General features: G+C 32.8%; 1 protein-coding gene across 3 annotated transcripts in view; it reads left to right on the plus strand.

The window, feature by feature from the left end:
• Nucleotides 1-38: 38 nt before the first annotated feature.
• Nucleotides 39-23139, plus strand: part of LOC140440135 (transient receptor potential channel pyrexia-like) — a 165584-nt gene continuing 142483 nt past the window's right edge. For 2 of the 3 annotated variants that reach the window (XM_072530428.1, XM_072530430.1), the window contains exons 1-2: nucleotides 39-242; nucleotides 21167-21380. In XM_072530428.1, the coding sequence (XP_072386529.1) occupies nucleotides 186-242; nucleotides 21167-21380 (271 nt within the window). In that variant the 5' untranslated portion in view covers nucleotides 39-185. The remainder of the gene's footprint in view (nucleotides 243-21166; nucleotides 21381-23139) is intronic. The other variant, XM_072530429.1, reaches the window with a different exon arrangement.

The following is a 23139-nucleotide window of genomic DNA, read 5'->3' on the forward strand; positions in this document are numbered from 1 at the left end:
ACCTTATTTTAATCAATATAGTTTTCGCTTTCGTTCAATAGTGTTGTCGAATTATTGACGATAAGCTATCACTGAATACAACAAGGAACGGTTTCTAGTGCGGCTTACCGATAATCATGTTCCGGTAAATATTTTCTAGAGAATGAAGGTGGTAGTAGTTGGTGAAATCATTTATCGCAAATGTGATGAATTCACGTGAAATGGCCGGTGTTAAAATCGTAAGATTTACAGACAATTATACGGTAAGTACGATTTCGGGTAACATTATCTTAAAATAGCGCTTTTTAATGCTTTTATTAATACTAACAACTCAATACAAAACAGCGTGTGGAGACAAATATTATGTTTCTTTAAGAAAATTATTTAGAAAATATCTAAAAACATTGTTTTTAAATTGTTACAATTATATATTTCTTATATTCTTTATTACTTTATTCCTAATTATTTATGTCTTATAAATTCCATATGATTATTTCTTTTCACAAATACGCAATCAATCTTGTTAACCGTCCTTTCATCAGAAGAAATACAGGTTCCCTTTTAACTGTGTGGTCCTTACCACCATATTTTTTTCCATCGCAAAACTGATTTGTGTTTTGACCATTTTCATTTGTCACTTTATGCTTGCGATGTATTCAATCTACTATGGTATACACAGCTTCATTCTCCACTTTTGTATTGCAAGGATAATTCCACGTTTTCACCTTGTTTAGGTTCTCTTGCCTCTTTAAGGGTGAGTTTTTTCTATTGGATAAATGTGAATCTGCATATTGCTGCTCTCCAGGTCTAAGTGAAAGCTCTAAAGCAGAATTGTCAGAAGGATTTCCCACCTTTTGGACGCCGGTTGGAGCAAGCCCGCCACTAAGTACAAGTTCTATTGGAAAAAACGGTCCTTTTCAGATTGTTGTTCTTTTTGTTTTATTCGGTTTAAAAGCATGGAGGATAGCAGTGGCGGTGTCCTCATGAGGATCAGGTATCGTTGTGCAATGAGATTGGGAAACCACAGAAAATCAATCTCCCTCTGTCCGTGTGACTTTGAATACGACTCTTAAGGAGTGTACGGAGGCTAGCTATTAAGTGTTAAGCTGTGGTGTGTGTGAATGTGAGAATTTGTGAAGTTATTGATTGCTTCTTTCTTTTTTGTTTTTGGTGTTTGTATGTTTATGATTTGTGAGCTTGGGTGGAGGTAAAGTTTATGTGTGGATAAATGATAAGTGTATATATGAATAATAAATGTGTGTGGATAAATGATAAGTGTATAAGATAAATAACGAATGTGTGTGTTCTATTTTGTATTTATGTGCAAAGTTTAGTAAAGGTTGGTTTATGGAATTATTGTAACAGGAGGTTGATATGGCGTACCCATATAATGCATTGGACATTTGATTTAAATATCGGATTGTGTCACTCCTCTTTTCAGTAAAGACAATAAAAAAAATCATAAACGTAAAGTGGTTTAGGAATTTCATGTCCGAGGACAGGTCGTATGAGAGGATTTGTTTGAAAGTGTGTACGGGTTGTATTTGTTGTGTGACTTTTGGTTGGATTCTTCGGTCTGGGCATTTTTGTAAAAATGCCGGGTGGTCTCCATTACAGTTGGAACCTTTGAAAACACCTATCGTGGGGCATGCAGTAGACCTATATTATAGCTCACAGAATGGACAGATAAATGATTTTTCGTGACATACGTTACTGAGGTGTCCGCTTCTGCAACATTTCGAACAGTATTTTAGTCGAACCGGAACGTAATTGCTTGATCTTGGAATCTCGCATTTCAATCGTTCTCCCTTGATCTTAATACCGTTCAAGAGTGTATTTCAAAATCTGTAGAGCAGGCAATAATTGCAATCATCCATTACTATTTTTATATCGTGTTTTGGTAGATGCTCATATTGATCCGTCAATTACTCCTAGAATAGATCTTTTGTTTTATCATCTTTTTCCTCGGATGGAGCATGTATATATAAGTGTAATTAACATTTACTTATACCCCTTGTTCTTTCCTTAATTCTTAAACAAATTTTGTTTTTTTTTTTTCATTTATTCTTATTGCGCACATTTTGTCTCAGATGAGGCTAGAGGGCATAATTTTCTCGTTAAAATTTTTTGCTACTGCGAAACCTGTGCCCAGTGTCCTGTCTTTTTCACCACACTTAAATAGCGCTATAGTAACAACTTCTGTTATTTAATTTCCCATTTGTTTAGTTTCTTGTAAAGCCATACCATCTATTTTGAATTTCTTTATCTCATTGGATATCTCTGTAAACGCTCCCTTACAAAAGAACTCCCCAATGGCCTAGGTCACTAGTATCATCCCGTGTGTGCATTTTCTCTTCTTAAGCTCCCCTATCAGCTCTCCTTTTTCCTCCTTTCTATTATTTTTCTTATTTATACTTTTCAACTTATTATAACTAGTAATTATTGCCTTGTTCCTTCTTTGAGTCGTTTCCCTCATACCAGTCCTATCGGCCCTTATCAGTTTTTTTAATATATTTTACTTTCTACCTCTATACCTAAATTGAATAAAATATCTCCAGAATTTAATACAATTTAATTATTTATTACAAATTGTAGAAAACTGTCCCCATATGTACCACCGTCCCCTAATTACCATCTGATTATTCTACGACTAAATTACACTTTACAAAGTAAATTAAAATCCACAAAGAAACTAAGTTCCTGTAGCTGGCTGTATACCATGTATCCCAAAAAATTTAGTTAAAAATCCTTTATAAAAGGTATATAATTAATGTAATATACTAAATTAAATAAAAAAAATTTTTGTTAAAATCCTTTATAAAAGGGATATAAAATTAAAAAACCCAAACGGGCTATGTCATGAAGACAAAACGTTTTCGGAATCCATATTCTATCATCAGTGTCTAGGTGTACATGTTTTGAGCCACTAAATCTCTGGGTAATAACCCGTTAAAAGTTATAGGTTACAATTTGGTTTACATTATTTAGTCTTATATAGTAGGATGTTAAAGTTACCAGTGGATATGATAACATGGGAACGTATGACTCCACATGAAGTTGGTTTTGAGACAAAGTGTCTACGAAGACTAGATGATAGCAACTTATAGTTGCTATCATCAAGTCCTCGTAGATATCAAGTCCAGATATTTAGTGGCTTAAAACATGTACACCTAGACACTGATGGTGGAATATGGATTCCGAAAACGTTTTGTCTTCATGACATAGCCCGTTTGGGTTTTTTAATTTTATATACCTTTTATAAAGGATTTTAACAAAAATTTTTTGTGATACATGGTATACAGCCAGCTACAGGAACTTAGTTTCCTTGTGTAAATTAAATTAGAATCTAACGTTATGGTATCCCACAAAACAATTATTTTTCTCATTAGCACATAATTAAACTTTGTATGAAAAACAAAATGAATAAGGTGTTGACTGTATTCCTTTAGAACTGCATATCTCACACCTTGCACGACGGTCACCATATTACACCCAGTGACGACCAGGATTGCCTTATGCTATCTGGTACACTGTATTTGTATCTTCTTCTTTTCATTGCTATTTGGGAATCAGACATTCTCTTTGGCATTTTACGTCATTGAGAATATTTGATAAGTCATATATATAACGATGACATTATTTATTTGGGCATCATCTATAGTGTAGCAGAATACATTTATTCTTTACCATGATTGCGACAACAACTGTAAATAAAATACGATCGTTAGTTTTCCCGAGAGTACGTAAGGATCAGTCCAAAATACAGTTCTATAAATAAAAACAAACCGATTTCAGGAACATTTTCAATATTTATTTGTTTTATACATTGATTGTGAATAATAGTCAAATTCTAATTTCATGATCTGTTTAAATAAATTTAATAATACTTACCACTTTTCAGCTGATGTTTATAACGCTGAATATTATCCAAACGATTTCGTTTTAAATATACAATGGAATACCTAAGTCTGACGTCATAATACACGGGAGTTTTAAAAACCTTTCCAGACATTTCTAATTATTTGTATGTATTCGTCACATAAGAAGTTAGAAATATTGGTTTTTTTAAGTCTTTGAAGAATAAATAGGGATTTTTGATTTACGAACATTCATTCTGTGCGGTTGGTATTATTCGTTATTCGTGAATTTGTGCGGTACGAATATCAAAGTATTAAGAACTTTACTATGAATGTTCATTATGTTAAGGTTATGTTATTGTTTGGTTAAAACTTTAATTATTTTTTTACTACATTTCAAGGTATTTTGTTGTTGTTTTTATCAGGGTTATTTCAATATATATCAATAAATCTTTGAATTTATTTACGAAGTAGAAAAATATTTAAATTGATACTTTATTCTTTTTTCGTTGTCAGTGATTATATCCTGTAAAAGACTAAATATATTTGTTTTGTCGTAGTTGAAGTAGTTTAACATCAGATTTTGTGGAAACCTTTCTATCAAATTACCATAATAAGTGTTAAAAAAAATGTTTTTTGAATGTTATAATAGTTTTTGAGTTTATATTTAGTCTTTTATTGGATAAAGCCACTAGTACTTAAAAAAAAACAAAATAATTACTAAAATAGTTTTTAACTCCGTAAATACATTCAATGATTTATTGATTAATTTTGAAATAACGCTTTCATAATAAACCAACAATAAAATACCTTGAAGTACAGTAAAAGAATAATTAAAGTTTTAATCAAACAATATCATAACCTTAAAACATGAACATTGAGAGTAAATATCTTAATACTTTGATATTCTTACCTCACCAATTTACGAACAACAAATAATACCAATCGCACAGAATAAATATTCATAACCAAAAGTCCTTTATTTCCTATATTTATTATTCAAATAATTAAAAAACCAATATTTCCAACGTCTTATGGGACAAACACATGCAAATTAGAAATGTTTGGAAAGGTTTTTAAAATCCCCCATTGTGACGTCAGAGCTTAGGTAGTCCAAACGATTTGTAAGTACTCAAAAGGATTGTCCGCAATAAACAACGCTTTTGGCTTACTGTAAAAATTTAAGACCAATAAAATAAGGCAAACTTAAAATTACCGTTGGGAAGTAACTTCCAAAAAAATCTAAACGTCGTGGGAGACTAAGAGTTAAGATAGAAAATACAAACAAGGCGACTACCAAGAGGGCACTACACCTTATCTTGTTTATTATTGAGCGTATAGCGACATACAAGATATCACACACAAGACAGTGTTAATATATAGAACTTGCTTATTCCGTCTGACTGTCTGTCCTTAACGAAAACCCCAGCGCCGGCATTACATTATATATGCGTTGAAGTTGGTCAGATTGGAGCGTGTGATACGTTAGATGAAAGGGATGCGATTAGGATTATATTAAAATACGAAAAACAAACAAAACTACTACAAAAAGTACACTACACCTGATCTTTGATATTATTGAATGCATAAAGCATTCGAGACATCAAATGACATTATGATAATAGCCTCACTATAAGGTATATTTGCCTTATTCATCTGAAGAAGACCTCTGACTAAGTACAAATTAAACAACAAATCGAGTCCTAACATGCGACATAGCAAATGAAAGGGAAGAATATAACAAATATATTAAGATAGAAAAAATAAAAAAGGCGACTACCAAAAATACACTACACCTTATCTTCGTTATTGGCACATGGCGGTATCGATATATAAAACTTGCTTATTTCGTTTGTCTAACTGACTGTCCGTAACGAAAACCCCAGTGCCGGTATTACATCATATATCCGTTGGTGTTTGTCGGATTGGATCGTGTGATAGGTTAGATGAAAGGGGATGAGATAAGGATTATCTTAAGAGAGAAAAACAATCAGGCGACTACCAAAACGGCAATACACCTTATCTTCGTTATTAATAAATGTATAGTGACACACGTTATATCACATTAGAGTTCATATGATAAAAGACACACTATAAGGTAAATTTGCTTTATTGACCTGAAGAAGACCTCTGACAGATTACAAGATAAAACAACAGATCGAATCCTAACATGCGACATAGCAAATGAAAGGGAATAACATAGCAAATATATTAAGAAAGAAAAATAAACACTGCGACTATTAAAAGGGCACTACACAGCATCTTTTGATTTATTGACAAATTTTGATTTATTGACTTAAAGAAGGCCTCTGGCTTATAACAAAATAAACAAATGATCGAATCTCAACATGCGACATAGCAGATAAAACAGGAGAATATAATCAATACATTGAGATATAAAAAGTTAGATAACACATTGAGATACTGTGTAGTGCCAAAATGCACTACACAGTATCTTTAATATTGGTGAAGTGAATGTATAGCGACATACGACATATCAGAGAGCACTGGGGAGAAAAATAAATTTACTATATGACTAATTTTAATTTATGGACTTAAAGAAGGTCTCTGGCTGAGTACAAAAGAAACAACTGATCTCATCCTAACATGCGACATAGCTAATTAAAGGGAAGGAGATAACGAATATATTAAGATGGAAAAATCAATAAGCTTTTAGTTGTTATCACCCGTTGAAGGAACAATGAAGACTATTAGAACGAAGTCTGTTTGTTACTAAGTACTAACACGATACTCTAGCTTATTTGTAGTATACCGTTTTTTATGTCTTAAAATGTTTCATTTTGCATTCATTCATTCATAATATCAAAATAAATCTGCATATAATATTTTTGTTGTGACAAAACAAAAGCAATATAGTAGAACATCATACATTCTAGAATGCCAATACGTTGGAATCGGTCCAAATTCTAGTTTATTTATATTTTATTATTATTATATGGTCTAAATTTGACAGGTTTGTTTTAAAGAAAAACGTAGGTATGCTTTGTTAATACGTTAACAGGTGGTGTTAGGAGCAAACTGTTTCATAATTTTTTGTACAGGACATGTAAAAAAGATCTTATTCTTCTTCTTCCTATGCCGTCCCCATTAACGGAGGTTGGCGACCACATTTTTAAAGGCTTCTCTATCTTTTGCAACGTGGAATAATTCGTCTACAGTCATGTTTGTCCAGTCTCGAATATTTCGCAGCCATGACTTCCTCTTTCTACCTATTCCCTTTTTGCCATCGACTCTACCCTGCATGATGACCTGCAGAAGACTATATTTATTATTTCTTAGTATGTGTCCAAGGTATGCAGTCTTGCGTACTTTTATCGTTCTCAACAAATTTTTGTCTCGACCCATTCTTCTCAGCACTTCCTCATTGGTGACCCTGGCAGTCCATGGGATTCTCAACATTCTCCGGTATATCCAAAGTTCAAAGGCTTCAATCTTTTTAACTATTTGCGCTTTTAGTGTCCATGTTTCTACCCCGTACAATAGTTGCGACCAGACGTAACATTCAACAAACCTCAGTCTCAGCGCAATATTCAGATTTTTGTCACAGAACAATTGTTTGAATTTTAAGAACGCTGCCCTTGCCATTTCTATTCGTACCCGGATCTCTTGGTCTGGATCTAATTCTGTGTTGATGTAAGCTCCCAGATATTTATATTTTGTCACTCTCTCTATTTGCTGTCCACCAAGAGTTAGTTGTTCATTATTTATTGGACTCCTTGATACTATCATAAATTTGGTCTTATCTGTGTTGATGTCAAGTCCCATTTGAATGCATTCACTATTTATTGCATCTAATAAAGTTTGTAGATCTTCTATACTCTCAGCCATAATTATCGTGTCATCTGCAAATCTCATTGTGTTTATGATTTCTCCACCAATTCTTATTCCCTCTTTTCTTTCCCATAAGGCTTTTCTGAATATGACCTGTGAGTACACGTTGAAAAGCGTCGGAGACAAGACGCATCCTTACCTAACCCCTCTCGCAATCGGTATATTATTAGTTTCTATATCGTTCACCTTTACTACTGCTTTCTGGTTCCAGTATATAGCCTTAATAAACTCAATGTCTTTTTTGTCTAAATTGATGTTTTTTAATTCATTTATTAACTTCATATGCTGCACTCGGTCAAAGGCCTTCCTAAAGTCTATGAAGCATACATATGCACTCTTGTTATATTCCCGACATTTCTGCAAGAGTACCGTCAACGCAAATAATGCCTCTCTTGTACCCATGCATCCTCTGAAGTCAAACTGAGTTTCATCTATCTGCTCCTCACATTTCTTATAAATTCGGTTTTGAACAATTTTCAAGAGAATCTTTAAAGGGTGGCACATTAGGCTTATCAATCTATAGTCATTACATGATTTGGGATTGTTGTTTTTTGGTAGAGGTAAAAATATCGATTTAAGCCATTCTTCCGGGATGTTGCCCTCTACATATATGTGGTTGAGAATTCGGGTGAGTCTCTTTATATTACCGTCATCTAAGGCTTTTAACAGTTCAACTGGAATTTGATCAGGACCCGGTGCTTTTCCTTGTTTTGCATTCTCTAGGGCATTCTTTACTTCTGACTGTTTTTCTTCACCTATATCTTGTTCATTTTCTCTCTCGTCATGGAAAAGATGAATTATATATTGTTTCCATACTTCCTTTATTTTGCTCTCTTCAGTAAGTATTTCTCCATTATTATCTCTTGTTATGAGTGTTTTTCTTTGTCTGGTGTTGCCTGTAAGTTCTTTCATTTTTTTATGTAAGTTTGAGGTGTCATGTTCTTCCAATTCCTGGCATTCTTTGTTCATCCATTTCTCCTTAGCCTTTCTGATTTCATATTTGATTTTATTCTTGATGGTTTTATATTTATTTTCATCTTTATTTTTGTATTTTCTTTTTTCAGTTATTAGCTCAACTATTTCCGGTGTCATCCAGTCTTTTTTAGTTATTTTCTCTTCTTCGCCTAGGACCTCCTTTCCCGCTTTTAGTATGGCTTTTTTCATATCTGCCCATTCAACCCTTCCTTCAGTTAATTTATTTATCTCTGCGTTTAGTTGCTGTGGCAGTTGTCGTATTTTAGGTTTTTGATGTTAATTTTGGTGGTTTTAACTTTTTTCTCCGGTTTCCTGAGTTTAATGTTGACGTTTGCTAGTAATAGATTATGATCCGTATCTGCATCTGCGCTTGGATAGGTTTTTGCACTTTGTACTCCATTACGAAACCTTTTGTTAATCGTTATAAAATCTATTTGGTTTCTGATTATATTGTTGGTGATATCTTTTGGAGAAGTCCACGTGTATAATCTTCGTAGGGGTAGGTCGTAGTATGTATTTGTTATGACTAATTCTTTCTCCTGGCAGTACTGGACTAGTCTGTTTTCTCTTTCGTTTCTTTTACCTAACCCAAAATTTCCTATTATATTTCCAGTTTTTCCTCGACCGACTTTAGCATTAAAGTCGCCCATAATTATTTTAACCTCCTGCTTCTTTATGTTTTTTGTTAACAGTTCTAAGTCCGCGTAGAATTTTTCGACCTCAGCATCATTGCTATCAGATGTTGGAGCATACACTTGGATTAGATTTATGTTTACAGGTTTGGCTTTTAGCTGAAGTAGCATCATACGTTCGTTAAAGGGAATGAAATTTGTCACAAACTCTTTTAAGTTATTGTTGATAATAATACCAACACCATGGCTGTGTTCTCCAGTGCTTTTGCCTGAGTAGAAAATCTGAAGTAGAAGATCTTATTAACGAATGCTATAAGTTATGAAATAAAGGTTAAGACACAGACACTGATACTGAATAGAAATTTGATTAAAAATATTATGACATTTTAAAGAGAATAGTAAAAACAGCAATTTTGTTTATAAATATAAAGCTTCGCGCTAGTCTGCAGTACCGCCTACTGCTATTGAATCTTTTTTTAGTTTGTGTTTATGCTGCATTGTTTTTTTCTTTCTCAGAAACATTTTCTAATCCTATCTGTCTAACGAATATTCTGCCAGTTTCCGTGTTAACTTTCATTTCTGTACTCAGATGCTGATTAATAAAGTTTGTTATTTCCTGTTTTATTTATTTTTAATTATTATAAAATCAAAATTTTTAGCTTTTTATTGTTTATTTCGATATTTCTTTATGTCAATCAAAAATTTGTTTTAGAAAAGTTGGACAAATTTTTACTACAGACATTTTTGTTCATATTTGCTCGGTTCCCAGCGAGTTAGAGTTTCATCGAAAACTAACTTTTTGGAGTACGCCGTTCGTCTATTAAAACAAAGTTTACTATTATTTTAAATCGCAATAACCCAATTTTAAAAACAATTTTCAAAAAAATCTACTCCCCTTCACAGCAAATCCCATGTGAAATATTTCTGTTACATTTACGGATTATCTGTAATGGGATATTTCGACTTTTTAATCTTCGTAAATTATTCTGGATGTGTATTCGGTATTAATTTGTTGGGGACTTGTTAATAGCTACGAACGAATGCCAAATGTGATTTTTGTGTCACCAGTAAAAATGCCTTGTAATTAACACCTCAACGGGATTATGTACAAATAATATAAAAAATACACTGGCACAAAGTAAATCCCTATCGTGTATTCTGTGTCACACATATGAAATAATAAAAACAACAATTTTAAGTAGAACGTGATTTTAATCATAAATTTTAATCAGAGAAATCTCTTCTTCTTTTAGAGTGCCTAGTTACTACAAAGGTAATCAATCGTAATGTCTATTTGTCTTTTGGAACTTGCTTCTCTAAACAAATCAATCGATCACTAGATTGATAACAATCACCTAGATTCTTCAACCAAAAATTTTGCCTTCAGCCAACAGATCTTCTTTCCTAAATCATTCCTTATATTATGAGTCTCAAACTTTCTTATTTTGGTTCCCTCGTCACGTGGCCTAAGTATGCCAGTTTTCTTGTTTGTATGGTGGTGATTATTTCTGTTTCTTTACCAACCCTCTTTAGTAATTCTTTTATTTGTATTTCTATCAGTTCACGAAATTTTTAATACTCTGTGATTTCAACGGTTTATAACCAGAGTTTGAAAACCTCTATTTTTTTTTTAAATTGCGTTTTTATGGACAAAATGATCCATCTAATATTTTTTTTAGGTTAGAAATAACAAAAAACGAGATAATTAATTAGAGTTTAATCATATAGTAACTGGTGTATAGCAGAACATATTTCTTTGAAAAAATTATATCTATGTATACAGTGAAAAGAAAAATAATTATTTTTAAAAAGATCTAGAGGGACAGTTTTACACCACGGTTAGGGTAAAATGACCCTTGTAGCTCGTTTGTACATAAAAAGTAATTTTTACATTTTTATTTACAAAATCGCAAATATACAATTTCTGCTTTCCTGTTACATCTGCACACAATAAATGACACCATTTAATGCACAAATTGCCTAATCCAAAACTACTTCGCCTGCGTCGTATTCACTATCATCAAATCTCTTATTTTCTTTGTTTTTTCTGAACACCTTCTGCTTACCTACAGCCTTTCTAGCTGCTTGTAAAGTTGACTTGAGTGTTTTTTGTTTTGCTTTCATCAAAAGATAATTTGATGTGAAGGTAAAACAGCTGATCCTTGTGAAGTTCTTGAACTTCTTGCCTAAGGAGGTGTCTGAGGTAGTGGAGATATATCATATGGAGTTACAAAAGTACCTACAGCAATGATGGAATTTGATTCATTTTAAAAGCTGACTGTCTCTGTTTTAAAAAGCTGACTTCGGAAATTCGGATTGATGTACCAACTGCAGAGCTTGTAATATCAACTTTATGGTTTGCAGCAACAACTTCCGGATTTAAAGCTGCTGTGAATAAAGTTTCATTTTTCGATAATCCCCCCCCCCCCCGAACTAATTCCAAAAAGGCTGATATCATCTGAAGATTGTCCATTTGATTCCCATTCCTCTGACTCGTCTGATGAAGATATATTACGATTTTTTCGTTTCTTTATGGTAAAGTACTTGGAAGCAAAGAAGTATCTCTTTGTGGAGATAGAGTTCTTCGTTCATGGATGGGATCAACGGTTTTATTTTTCACTATATGTCGATCAGTTATATCAGCTATACACGAAGGTTTGAATTTCCAGTGGGGGAATATGTTTGAATTAAAAGGACAGATGCCTGTTTTCTCGAATCCACTTAGTCCGTTATCAAGTCTTTGATATAATTTTCCAAACAAGCTAGCTTGGTTATACAGAGGGTCGACTTCTCCTGGGTTTCTTTTAAGCCATCAAATAATTTCCTTAACAAAATACGCAATTAGAGGTAAAAATACTGCTACATACAATGGCTGCATCTCGTGGATGCAATGTGGAGGAAACGACAGCATTATAATGCCATTTTCTTTACAGTATTCTATAACTTCGACAGACTTGTGGCTTAAATGTCCATCAAGCAATAATAGGACCCTATTTTTGACTAAACATTGTGTATGTTCTTAAAAATACTTTAAGAATAGAATGGGAGTATAAGATTTCATGTATTCAGACTCGTTGTAAAGAGAAAGTGTTCCATATGGGGTGCCTTGAAATAAAAAATTATTTCTTTGTTTATGAGAATTTTTGCTGAAAGGAGGAATTAACCCTTAACATTTACACAGAGAACAACGGTAGCTATCAAAACGGGCAATAGAATATGCAGTCCATTTAAGACGACAAAGGGACTATTACAGGGTTGCTCCACATCCCCCACCCTGTTCAAAATATTCCTGGAAAAAACCCTGAAACCACAGAAAAGAAAGTGCGAAGGAATGGGTATACCAGTAAGGAACGAATATCTATATACGCTAAGTTTTGCCGACGACCAAATAGTGATCGCACAAGACGAGGATGACCTCAGTTTTATGATGAGAAAACTGGAGCAGGAATATACAAAGAATGGGATGGAAATAAACCTAAAGAAAACTGAATACCTTACAACGGAGAATACAGAAATAAAACAGCTGGAAATAGACGAAAGTAAACAAATCAAAGGAACAGACAAGTATAAGTATTTAGGTTTCATAATATCAAACAAAGGAACAACGGAGGAAGATATAAAAATTAGACTAGGACAAACAAGAGACTGCATACGAAAATTGAACCCGGTACTATGGGATAAGAACATCAGCATGAAAACAAAGAAAAAAATATATAATACCACGATAAGAAGTATCCTCACTTATGGGTGTGAAAATTGGACAATAAATAAGAAAACCAAAAACAAAATAAGAGCAACAGAGATGAAATTCCTAAGGAGAAGCTGCAGAGTAACAAGAAGGGATCGAATAAATAACATGGAGATTAAGAGGAGAATGGGAATGAACTCCGACATAATAGACTACATCGAACAGAAGAGGTTAACCTGGTACGGACATGTCAGAAGAGCAGACCAAAATCGGTGGATAAATAGAATAACAGAGTGGAGCCCGATAGGAAGAAGAAAGAGAGGCAGACCCCAAAAATCTTTTAGAGATGAAGTGGACGAAGCAATGAGTAGAAGAAACCTACAGGAAGGGGACTGGCTAAACAGGAAAAATTGGAGAAAACGGTTGAGTGAAGGAATACAGTGAAAACTGTGGAAATCCTTGTATATATATATATATATATATACAACGGTAACATTTTATTTTCTTTTGGCGCTTGTTATGAAAGCAACCTGTTTTTGCCCTTTATGTGCTTATATTTTGGGTGACTTGCTAGGAACTCTCTGGATAGACTCATAAAAATAACATAAATCCTGTTCTCATAAGATTTATGTTATTTTTATTTTGTATTTCATCTAAAAGAGAAAAAAACTTAGCAACTGCTTCTTTATTAAAGCTTCCCACTCTGGCAGCTGAGGTCGTTTCAGGAGTTCTAAAAGAAATTTCTGGATATCTCTTTAGAAACTCACAGAAACCTGTGTTATATACTGTTCTCTTTCGCAAGCCTGTTGGCCATTTCACAAATGTTTTTCTTTGTCAAGCCCAATAGTCGGTCTTCCATCTCTAAAACCTACTTTTTTAAGTAAGTCTTCAATTCTTTGGAGACCTTGACTAGTCAAATTAATTTATAAAAGACCTAGCTTTAAAATATTTATTAAGACCTAGTTATTTTATGTTCTTATAATAATTATATATTATATTTTAAGGTAACTTGGAATGACTCCAGTAGTAAAGAGAATCTGACTCCCACAGTAGAAAGTATTTCTGGGTAATTTCCATTCTTCACTGTCTCCTTATTTGTATATTCATATCTCTGTACTTGGCGATCTGAGGGCATTATTTGCCCAGTAAGTTTATTAAACAATCTATAATGTGCCACTGGTCGATCTGTACGCACAGTGTAGTCCCAGTATATCTTTTACTTTAAGCTATAGCTAGTTTTCAAGCATTGTGCCAGGAATGTATTGATAATAAGAGGGTTGGTCGTTAGAGGAAGTTCCAGTTTGTTAGACAGTTCTTGTTTAATCTTTCTTACTGAGTCATGGCGTTTTTTAGAATTAGTTCTGACAAACGTCTGATAGCCTGTAACAAAATGAAATGTAATTGAATTGAAATTAGCCGTTGGTGCACCAATACATGAAACTGTGAAAAGTACTTTGATGCAACGATGTATCAAGAATATGATAATGAAACGAAATATGATATTGGCTATCAGACTATGCCGGAGAATGACCAATTAACACTTAAACAAGAATTCGGCATGACCTTCAAAGACAGTAAAAGAGAATAAATGTGGAAAGAAGATGGAAAACAGATAAATTATTGTGAAGGGGTGTAATGAAATAAAAAAATTGCTCTAAATAATGTTTGGGCTCCAGAAAAGTATCAACGTATAGTTCCCAAGGTATTATATTTTGCTGTCATGGTTGATTAAGTAATTTGTTTAAATGTGAAAAAAATTGGTACTTATAACACATACATTAGATAAAACCCACTTTAATCCCTAAACTTCTTCCCCGTGTAACTTCTGATGATTGATTGTGTATTTTTTAGATATTAGGGAGTTGGCTTAAAACAAAAATATCTCCAATTAATTTCCGCTACTCGTTATGTAAAGAAAAAAGACGAGAAAACAGACCAAGGTTTTTATCCTTGTAAGGGAGATAAAGGGTTGACACAAAAAGTGAACCCATACATAAGAAACCTTATCTGTTAAAAGTTTGTCGAAAATGATTATGACTTGGGAGAGTTCAGGCCTATTAAATTTTTTTTTTTTTTAAATTAATTATATTATATTGTACTTTCGAAATATTTAATATATTCTCGGTATCTTTAAAATATGTAAGATTATTTTTGAGATTTAATAATAAATATAACAAAATGGAGGCATATTAGCATATCCAAAAGACACTTATCAGTCAGAATACAAAATTAATTCAAATAAACAATAAACTTAAAAACAAAATAAATCAAAATACTATTTCTTCCACACGTAATCACTTTATACCTCGTTATACTTCTATACACGCGTTCGCCGTTAAAAATTTATATAGGAGTCAATCTGCACAATCATTACATCTGTATTGCTATAGGTAAGAGAGAGCAGAAAGAGAATAAGAATAAGGTATGGGTTAATGGTGCATCGTTTGCTGTATATAAACATTTGGCCTGTAATAGGAGTATAGTAAATGAAGGATTGTATCAATATTTTAATGAAAATATATATATTTTTATTTTTATATATGTATAAAAGGAGTTGAATGCAAAAAAATTTACACATACTCTGCAGTAAAATTCATTGTTTATTTTGTTATTAATATAAAAATTACAATACAATAAATACACTGCAACATAATTCAATGTAATAATACAATACAAATTAAAATATAATATTCATAAGTATTTAAAACTGCCAATATACATAACTTACTTTACGAAGATAAAAATAAAAAACTAACAACTCGGATTATGTTGTAAATTTTCATTTTATTTTAAAATTTATGTTTTTTGCATATATTCTATATATTTAATAAGATTAACGTGAGGTTTTTAAATATTTCAAAAATAAAAAAGGAAATTCATAATTGGGATTCGAACTTACAACCACCAGCGTATGAACCAAACACGTAAAGGATTTGCCAATAATTAGACATGACACTAACGGATTTCAAAATTGACAATTCTCGGTAAAACAGTGAATATTTTGAAATACAAAAGCCTAAAATAATTATAAACGTTTAATTTTAAATAATACCTACAAAACATATCACATAAATAATAATATTAATACATATTATAATATATATAATATTATATATATATATATATATATATACAATATTATATATAATATATATAATATTAAATATATATACAAAAGGAACATTTTTATTCTCGAGGGAGGAAGAGAGAGAAAATATATCTTCTGTCTCTCTCTTACTCATTATCTTACATATGTAATGGTTTCACGGATTCACTCTCATGCAAATTTCCAACGCCGACCGTGCGTATAGAAGTATAACTTCAAAAATTAAAATACATTTTTGAATAAAATTTCACATAACTATCTGCCAGCACCTAGTCAGAACGGACGTATCAGCAGAAGTGACTCGCACTGCCGTATGTCAAACCTTTCTCCTATATCCTGACGGTGGTACCAACCAAAATCTTGTATACTATATCCGGTAATTACAGCAATTGACAACTTCTTTACTATGTGCGAAAAGTAATAGAAATTCAGTAAGTAATAGAAATTGCCTAACTTGTAGTAAAATAATTATTATTTATATAAATATAAATAATAATTAAAACGTTTTTGGATCACAAGTGATGGAAGGGTTTATTTTTATCATTAATATTCTTATTATCATTAGGCGTTTGTTATTAGTGATAACATTATATTATAAAAAAACTACCAATCTCGTTAAAAGTAATGAAAATATTTTTGGCCAGATGTTTATGTAAAATAACACCATTAGCGTCGTATGTACGGTCGTGTATGAAAAACGAATTTATATAATTATTGTTTGAAAAAGCGTTATTTTTTATTAAAAATTTTAAATCATACACGATTCTGTTATTTTTGAAAGAAACGGTAGAATCCATTATAAACGCTTTATGTGGAAGGGATTAAAAAAATCTAAAAACTTGAAATATCTGTTCCCCCATAAACCATGTTTTTTTTATTAAAAAATGCAGTATTTCCGTTTTCATTAAATATTTTAATACAAATTAGTAAAAGCTAATATCGCAATTTCAATCGGATCGGCTTTACTTTGCTTGTCAAATTTTCGGTTTGAAAAAACATGACAAATTGAGAATTTAGCTGCTCAACTAAAATCAACATAGCATGTTTAAATCTAAAAATATAAATCCGTTGGTGTATACAATATATTGCAGGAAATATTTTTTGGGAAAATGTCGAATTGAATCCTAAAACGTTTTTAATTAATTTCAAAATTGAAATTTCTCTCGCTGATCATTCGATCGTAGTTGTTTATATAAATGTATATCGGTGAACCACACACACCAATTCAATTTTGTTGAAATTGGTTTTGATGTAGAAACCTTGTTAAACTTAAATACGTTTATCAGCTGTAAGACATTTATTTAATCGACCAAAAAATAAAAAAAAAACTGTGACTATTACTGCAGGACTATAGCACATGTGAAACATCGAACTTGACTATTATTATTGTTTTTTTAAAGGGAAATACTTGTGTGTATAATTGACGAGTATCATTAGCATACTCAAGTGAAAGAAAAACTGCATTTTCCTTTAACAAAATATAAAAGAAAACGAGGTGAAGACATTCAAAGGCAAAAAAATAACGAAGTGGAGTATGACTGCATACGAAATCATGCCATTTTGCCATTATATCGTACTATAGCAGAGTATTGAAATTGTAAACATTAAATTTTAAGAAATGATAATTGAACTATTTATAGAATAATGGACTTGTTAAAATGACTCAATAAAAGTAGATTGCAAAACAGAAAAGAGATATAAAGAGAGATATACACACAGGCCTTTTTTTTAAGCCCTTCTCTCTATTCGAATATAGACCTCTCCTAATTCTCGCCATTCATCTCTGTTGTTTGTAAGGCGTTTCCGCATTGGTCCTGCAGTTCTCTTAATATCGTCGCTGAAGCGCATTTGCGGTGTTTCTCGTGGTCTTTAGTCTTCATAGGGCCGCCAATTCCCGACTTATTTATTCCATCGGCCATCGTTCGTTATGTCCAGTCCATTTTCATTTCAGTTTAGCTGCCTATTCGACAGCATCTTTTACTTTTGTTCTATTACGAATGTCTTCATTGGTTTTATGGTCTTTGAGTGAGATACCCAGTATCTGTCGTTCCATAGCGTTCTGAGTTTTTCTGATCTTCTCCATGTTAATTTTAGTGAATGTCCAGGTTTTAGCTCTATATGTAAGTACAGGTGGGATACAGGAATTAAACACTTTGGTTCGTAGTCTTTGAGGTATATTTTTATTTTTAAGTACGTATGAGAGTCTTCCGAATGCTGCTCATCCAATTTTTACACGTCTACTTATTTCGGTAGTCTGATTTTCTTTGCTTACCTTGACATTTTGACCCAGATATGTATATTCATCTACGTGTTCTATCTCTGTCCATTGGATGTTTATCATAGGTTTGTCATCTTTGTTTGACATTAGTTTAGTTTTGCTGAAATTCATTCTCAGTCCTTTTTTTAGGCATTCTGTGTGTAGCTCCTCAATCATCGTATTCAGTGTATTCCATGTGTTGGCTATTAGTACTACATCATCTGCGTAAGATGGTTCAAGTATCTTCCGTTAATAGGGATTCCCCTATGTTCCCAGTCTATTGACTTATAGATACCTTCTAGGGCAGCTATAAATAATTTTGCTGATATTTTGTCTCATTGTCTTACGCCTCCGTTGATTTTTACTGGTCTTGTTTCGATTCCATTACCCATTGTAACTATCATTTCAGCTTGTTCGTAAATATTATGTATTAATGTACATGGAGTCGATCCGGTTGTTAACTAATGCTTTTTCTATTGCCTACAGTTCTACTCTATCAAAAGCTTTTTTATAATCTATAAAAGCCAGACATAATGGGAGATTGTATTCGTTAGTCTTTTCTATTAGGATTTTTAAAGTATATAGATGGTCACAGGTGCTGTATCCTTTTCTAAATCCGGCTTGTTCTACTGGTTGATATCCATCAAATTTATTTGTTAATCTGTTTGTAATAATCTTTGTAAAGGTTTCGTAAAGTAGTGAAAAAAGTGAAATTGGTCCATAATTTTTCAGGTCTGTGATGTCTCCCTTTTTGTGTATTAGTATTGTTTTAGCAGTATTCCATTGTTCGGGTATGTTGCCTTTGAAGAGACATTTACTAAATAGTATTTTTAGATATGTGATGGCTTTTTTTCCGCCTTCCTCCAGCAATTCTGCCAGGATTCCATCGCTTTCAGGAGCTTTATTCCTTTTTATTTCTTTTACTGCTCTTTCTATATGCCTCCCTACACAGTCCTTTATATATTTTAAATATATTAGAAGTTGGTTCACAGATCTCCCAATGAATCAACTGCTTTTGTTTCAACTGTTTCTCTAATATTATAAGCTTCTTAGTGAAAGCTTGAACACATTCATAAGGCTGAAGACATAGTTGATCTTTTTCTTGAACTTTTAGATTAAAATTAGATAGATACGTAGTTGTATCAACCAGGAAAGCCAGATCAGCCAACGACTGCTCATCCATTAAAAACTAATTTCTTGGTGTTTCTTTTCAAGAAAAAATTTTTGTTTTAGAGAGCAACAAACAGAATCGTTTCAATTGCCCTGCTGAGCCAGCGAACGCGACTAAAGAACACTACGTCTTCGTGATCTGAACACAGATATAGCAGCAATGCTTGGAACTGTACGTGATTCTGGCCTCTTGCGCATGTAAAATTAACTATTCACACTACTTTATCCATCTTTGTGTCTTTTCCTGTAGTTGTATCTTTCATTTGACGCAAATCAAGTAACTTATCGATCACAGTATAGTCTTCTATCTGGGAAATTTACCAGCTTTAGTGGCAATGTGGTTGTTTGTAATCTAAAATATTTTTTAATAAAAGACAATCGTAATTAAACACATACATTTTTAGTTAGAGAAATAAATTACCTTTTTCCACCACTTTTACTGCAAGAAATTTCATTCACTACCTCTTGACTTACAAATTAGTAAGTATATAAACACGTGCAATATGATCGCAGTCGAATAAAATACAAAAATACAGGCGTTATTGACAAGCTTTGCCGGCCGACTGAGTAAATAATGCCGTGTTGTGGAGAGCAATAAGCATCTCCTTCGTAGCCTCCGCGTCGTTTGCAAGCCAAGCCTCGCACTATATCGATATCTATATTTAACTTGCGCCGCGGGTCAGATGAAGTACTTAAGCGGGCCACATTGTGACCCCGGAACCTTATGTTGGACGGGTTTGCTCTAGAGATATCTTCAGGTCATTATGATGCTTGAATAACAGTGTTAGCAGCATAGGCTCCAACTAGCGTTGATTTGATTGCAGGTAGATCGGCAGTAAATAGCAGGTACATGGTTGAACTCAGTATGATTCCTTATGGTACACCAGAAGAGTTAGGAAATTTTCTGACAGGGTTGCGTTTATTTTAATTTTGAAAATTCGCATACTCAGATTAAGATTTCGCATTCTCGATAAGATTTGGTCATTTCATCGACGAGATAGAGTAAGTTTGTTTTTATTTTATAAAGCAACGTTTCATGCCATAATTTATCGAATGTCTTACTTATGTCTAAAAAGGCTGCACTACAGTATATTTTGCCTTCTAATACATTTACAATTTTTTCAACCACACGATGAATCTGTTCCACAGTGTCAAGTTTATTTCGGAAACCAAATTTCAGGTCAGGTATAAGTTTTCTTTCATTAATTTTCTCCAAGTTGTTTAAGTATAACTTTTTCTAGAAGTTTTGACAGAATTGGCAACACACTTATCAATTTTCCTTTTTAAGTTTATGTTTTATATTTTAATTTGGATGGACTATAGGTACTGATCAAGATCAAGTCAGAAATTCTCATATTTATGGTTTTCTTCCAATTTCTTTACATTTTTTTGTTATCACATTTGTAATTATGCTATTACTAAGTTTACTATATTTCCGCTACAATAAGTTGAAGACAAACTGCACATGTGCAAACTGTGGTACCTTAAAGACCTTGGAACATGAGTGATATATTAAAGAGTAATCTAATGTTTAAAAAAATACTTGTTATGTTTAAATACATTGTGTTAGTTTAGTACGATTTTATTGCACTTGGATCTTTTAACTTAACAAGCTTTATTTTCTTCAAGTTTATTTACGATTTGTTTCAGCAGAACCGGCATGCAACCCTCCACGACGCAGTTCGTAACGGTGACATCCTTGCAGTCCGTGATTTTTTGAAAAACGGACGTGACGTCAACGAGACAGACAGCAGCGGAAACACGCCTCTATTGTTGGCAGTGTGTATAAAGCAAGAGGAAATTTACGACGCCATTGTTGCCGCTTTAATTGAAAATGGGGCAGATGTCAATGCCTATAACAAGGGTAATAGGGTGTAATGCCACTTTTCCTCTTAAAGCTTAGCAATTTCGCATATTTTACAGCCCGGGATACAAAACAACACGCCGAAACTTTAACGTTTTATGAAGTTCCTTTGGATTTTACGGGTTTTCTATATTTACTACCATTTCGGGTCTTTAAAAGGGTATAGCAAGAAACAGAAACCCGACATTATATTGTATTTGTGCAGATCGTAACTAACTAAAACGGACATATTTGCTCTTCCCTTTAGTCTGCCAGTACATTTATTTGCTCTTGCTACATTTACGAAATAAAGAGTTTCCCGAAACTCATGTAACATTTGACACATTAATCTAAATGTGTTGTAAGGTATTCACAAATAAAATCTACACGGCATGACAGATAACGATATGTCGACAGTATCTACATATGTTTGGAGTCTGCAATTATTTTCATTGTACTTTATATTTTATCTATAATTACGAGCAAAAAAATAAAACTTGTTATTTTTGTAGAAAATATAATAGTCCAGGCTATATCGGTTTATAATAACAATTTTTTGAGTGTGAAACATATAAACGCAGTTTTTTGCATAAATCGCTTCAAAGTATAACTGGAAATGATAATTTCATCGTCCGTAAGTTGTGAAATATACGCTTAGCTTTTATTAACACTCGAGTGGGCGCGCGCGAACTCGGACTCCTCACTTTTATATCTTCGTGTGTAACTTGCCTTAATTTGTTTCTCCCACCCTGCAACGTTTTCTAACTTCATGCATTGATTGATTCATCATTAGTATGGAGGCACGCTTCGAAGTCATAGCGTATACCCTGTTTTTAATTGATGCGGATTTCACTAAAAAAGGTGAGTACATTGTGAAAATATGTTAATATAAGTAAAGTTACTTAGTAATGTTGTGGTCTTAAATAAATATTTAGAAATAATATAAGTATAATATTCTAACAGAATCATGTCTGGGGAGTGTCACTACGTGCGTGACCTTCTACGTAATATATTTTTTTATTCCATACAGGGTAACAAAAATCAACAATTATTTATTTTTTTTCAGAAAAATGAGTTACGAGAAAGAATAAATAGTTCTAAAAAGTCTAATGGAAGAATGACTAGATGAAGACAGTGAAGCTATGAAAAGTATTGACGACGAAAGCACAGAAACAAGAACAAGATGTGGTGAAAGAAAGATGTAAAAGCGAATCAGAACAAGAAAGAACTAGACGAAGCTGAATTGGGGTACCAGGGTGAAGATCATTCTACGAAGAATAGACGTGAGTTGGTTTACCTATATGGGAAAGGACGGTACGAAATGAAATATGTTTAACCGCTCAAATACAAGGATAAGAGCTATCAAAGGAAATATTCTCAAACAGTTGCCTGGGCCAAACAGATGTACTAAAAACTTAAAAAACACTAAGAGTATTTAGAGTTTTTTATAAATGATAATATGCTGGATATAATAGTGGAAAATATAAATATGTACATGCAATCTTTGACCAGTGACTATGCTCGAGCTAGATATGTTGGACCGACTAATATAAATGAAATTCGAGCTCTTGTTGTCGTTTCATATATCGAAACACTTCTGGAAAAGCAACGGTGGAGAAATTGAGATATTTCGGCTCACAATGTCGCTGAAACGGTTCAAGTTTTTTCTCAGATGTATCAGGTTTGATAAAAAAAATGACCGTCTTCTTCTTCTTTGTGTGCCGTGCTTGTATTCAAGAGTTGGCTATCGTCATATTGACAAGCTGATGAAATGATTCTG

Source organism: Diabrotica undecimpunctata, chromosome 4 (genome assembly GCF_040954645.1).
Source record: "Diabrotica undecimpunctata isolate CICGRU chromosome 4, icDiaUnde3, whole genome shotgun sequence".
Lineage (NCBI taxonomy): Eukaryota > Metazoa > Arthropoda > Insecta > Coleoptera > Chrysomelidae > Diabrotica > Diabrotica undecimpunctata.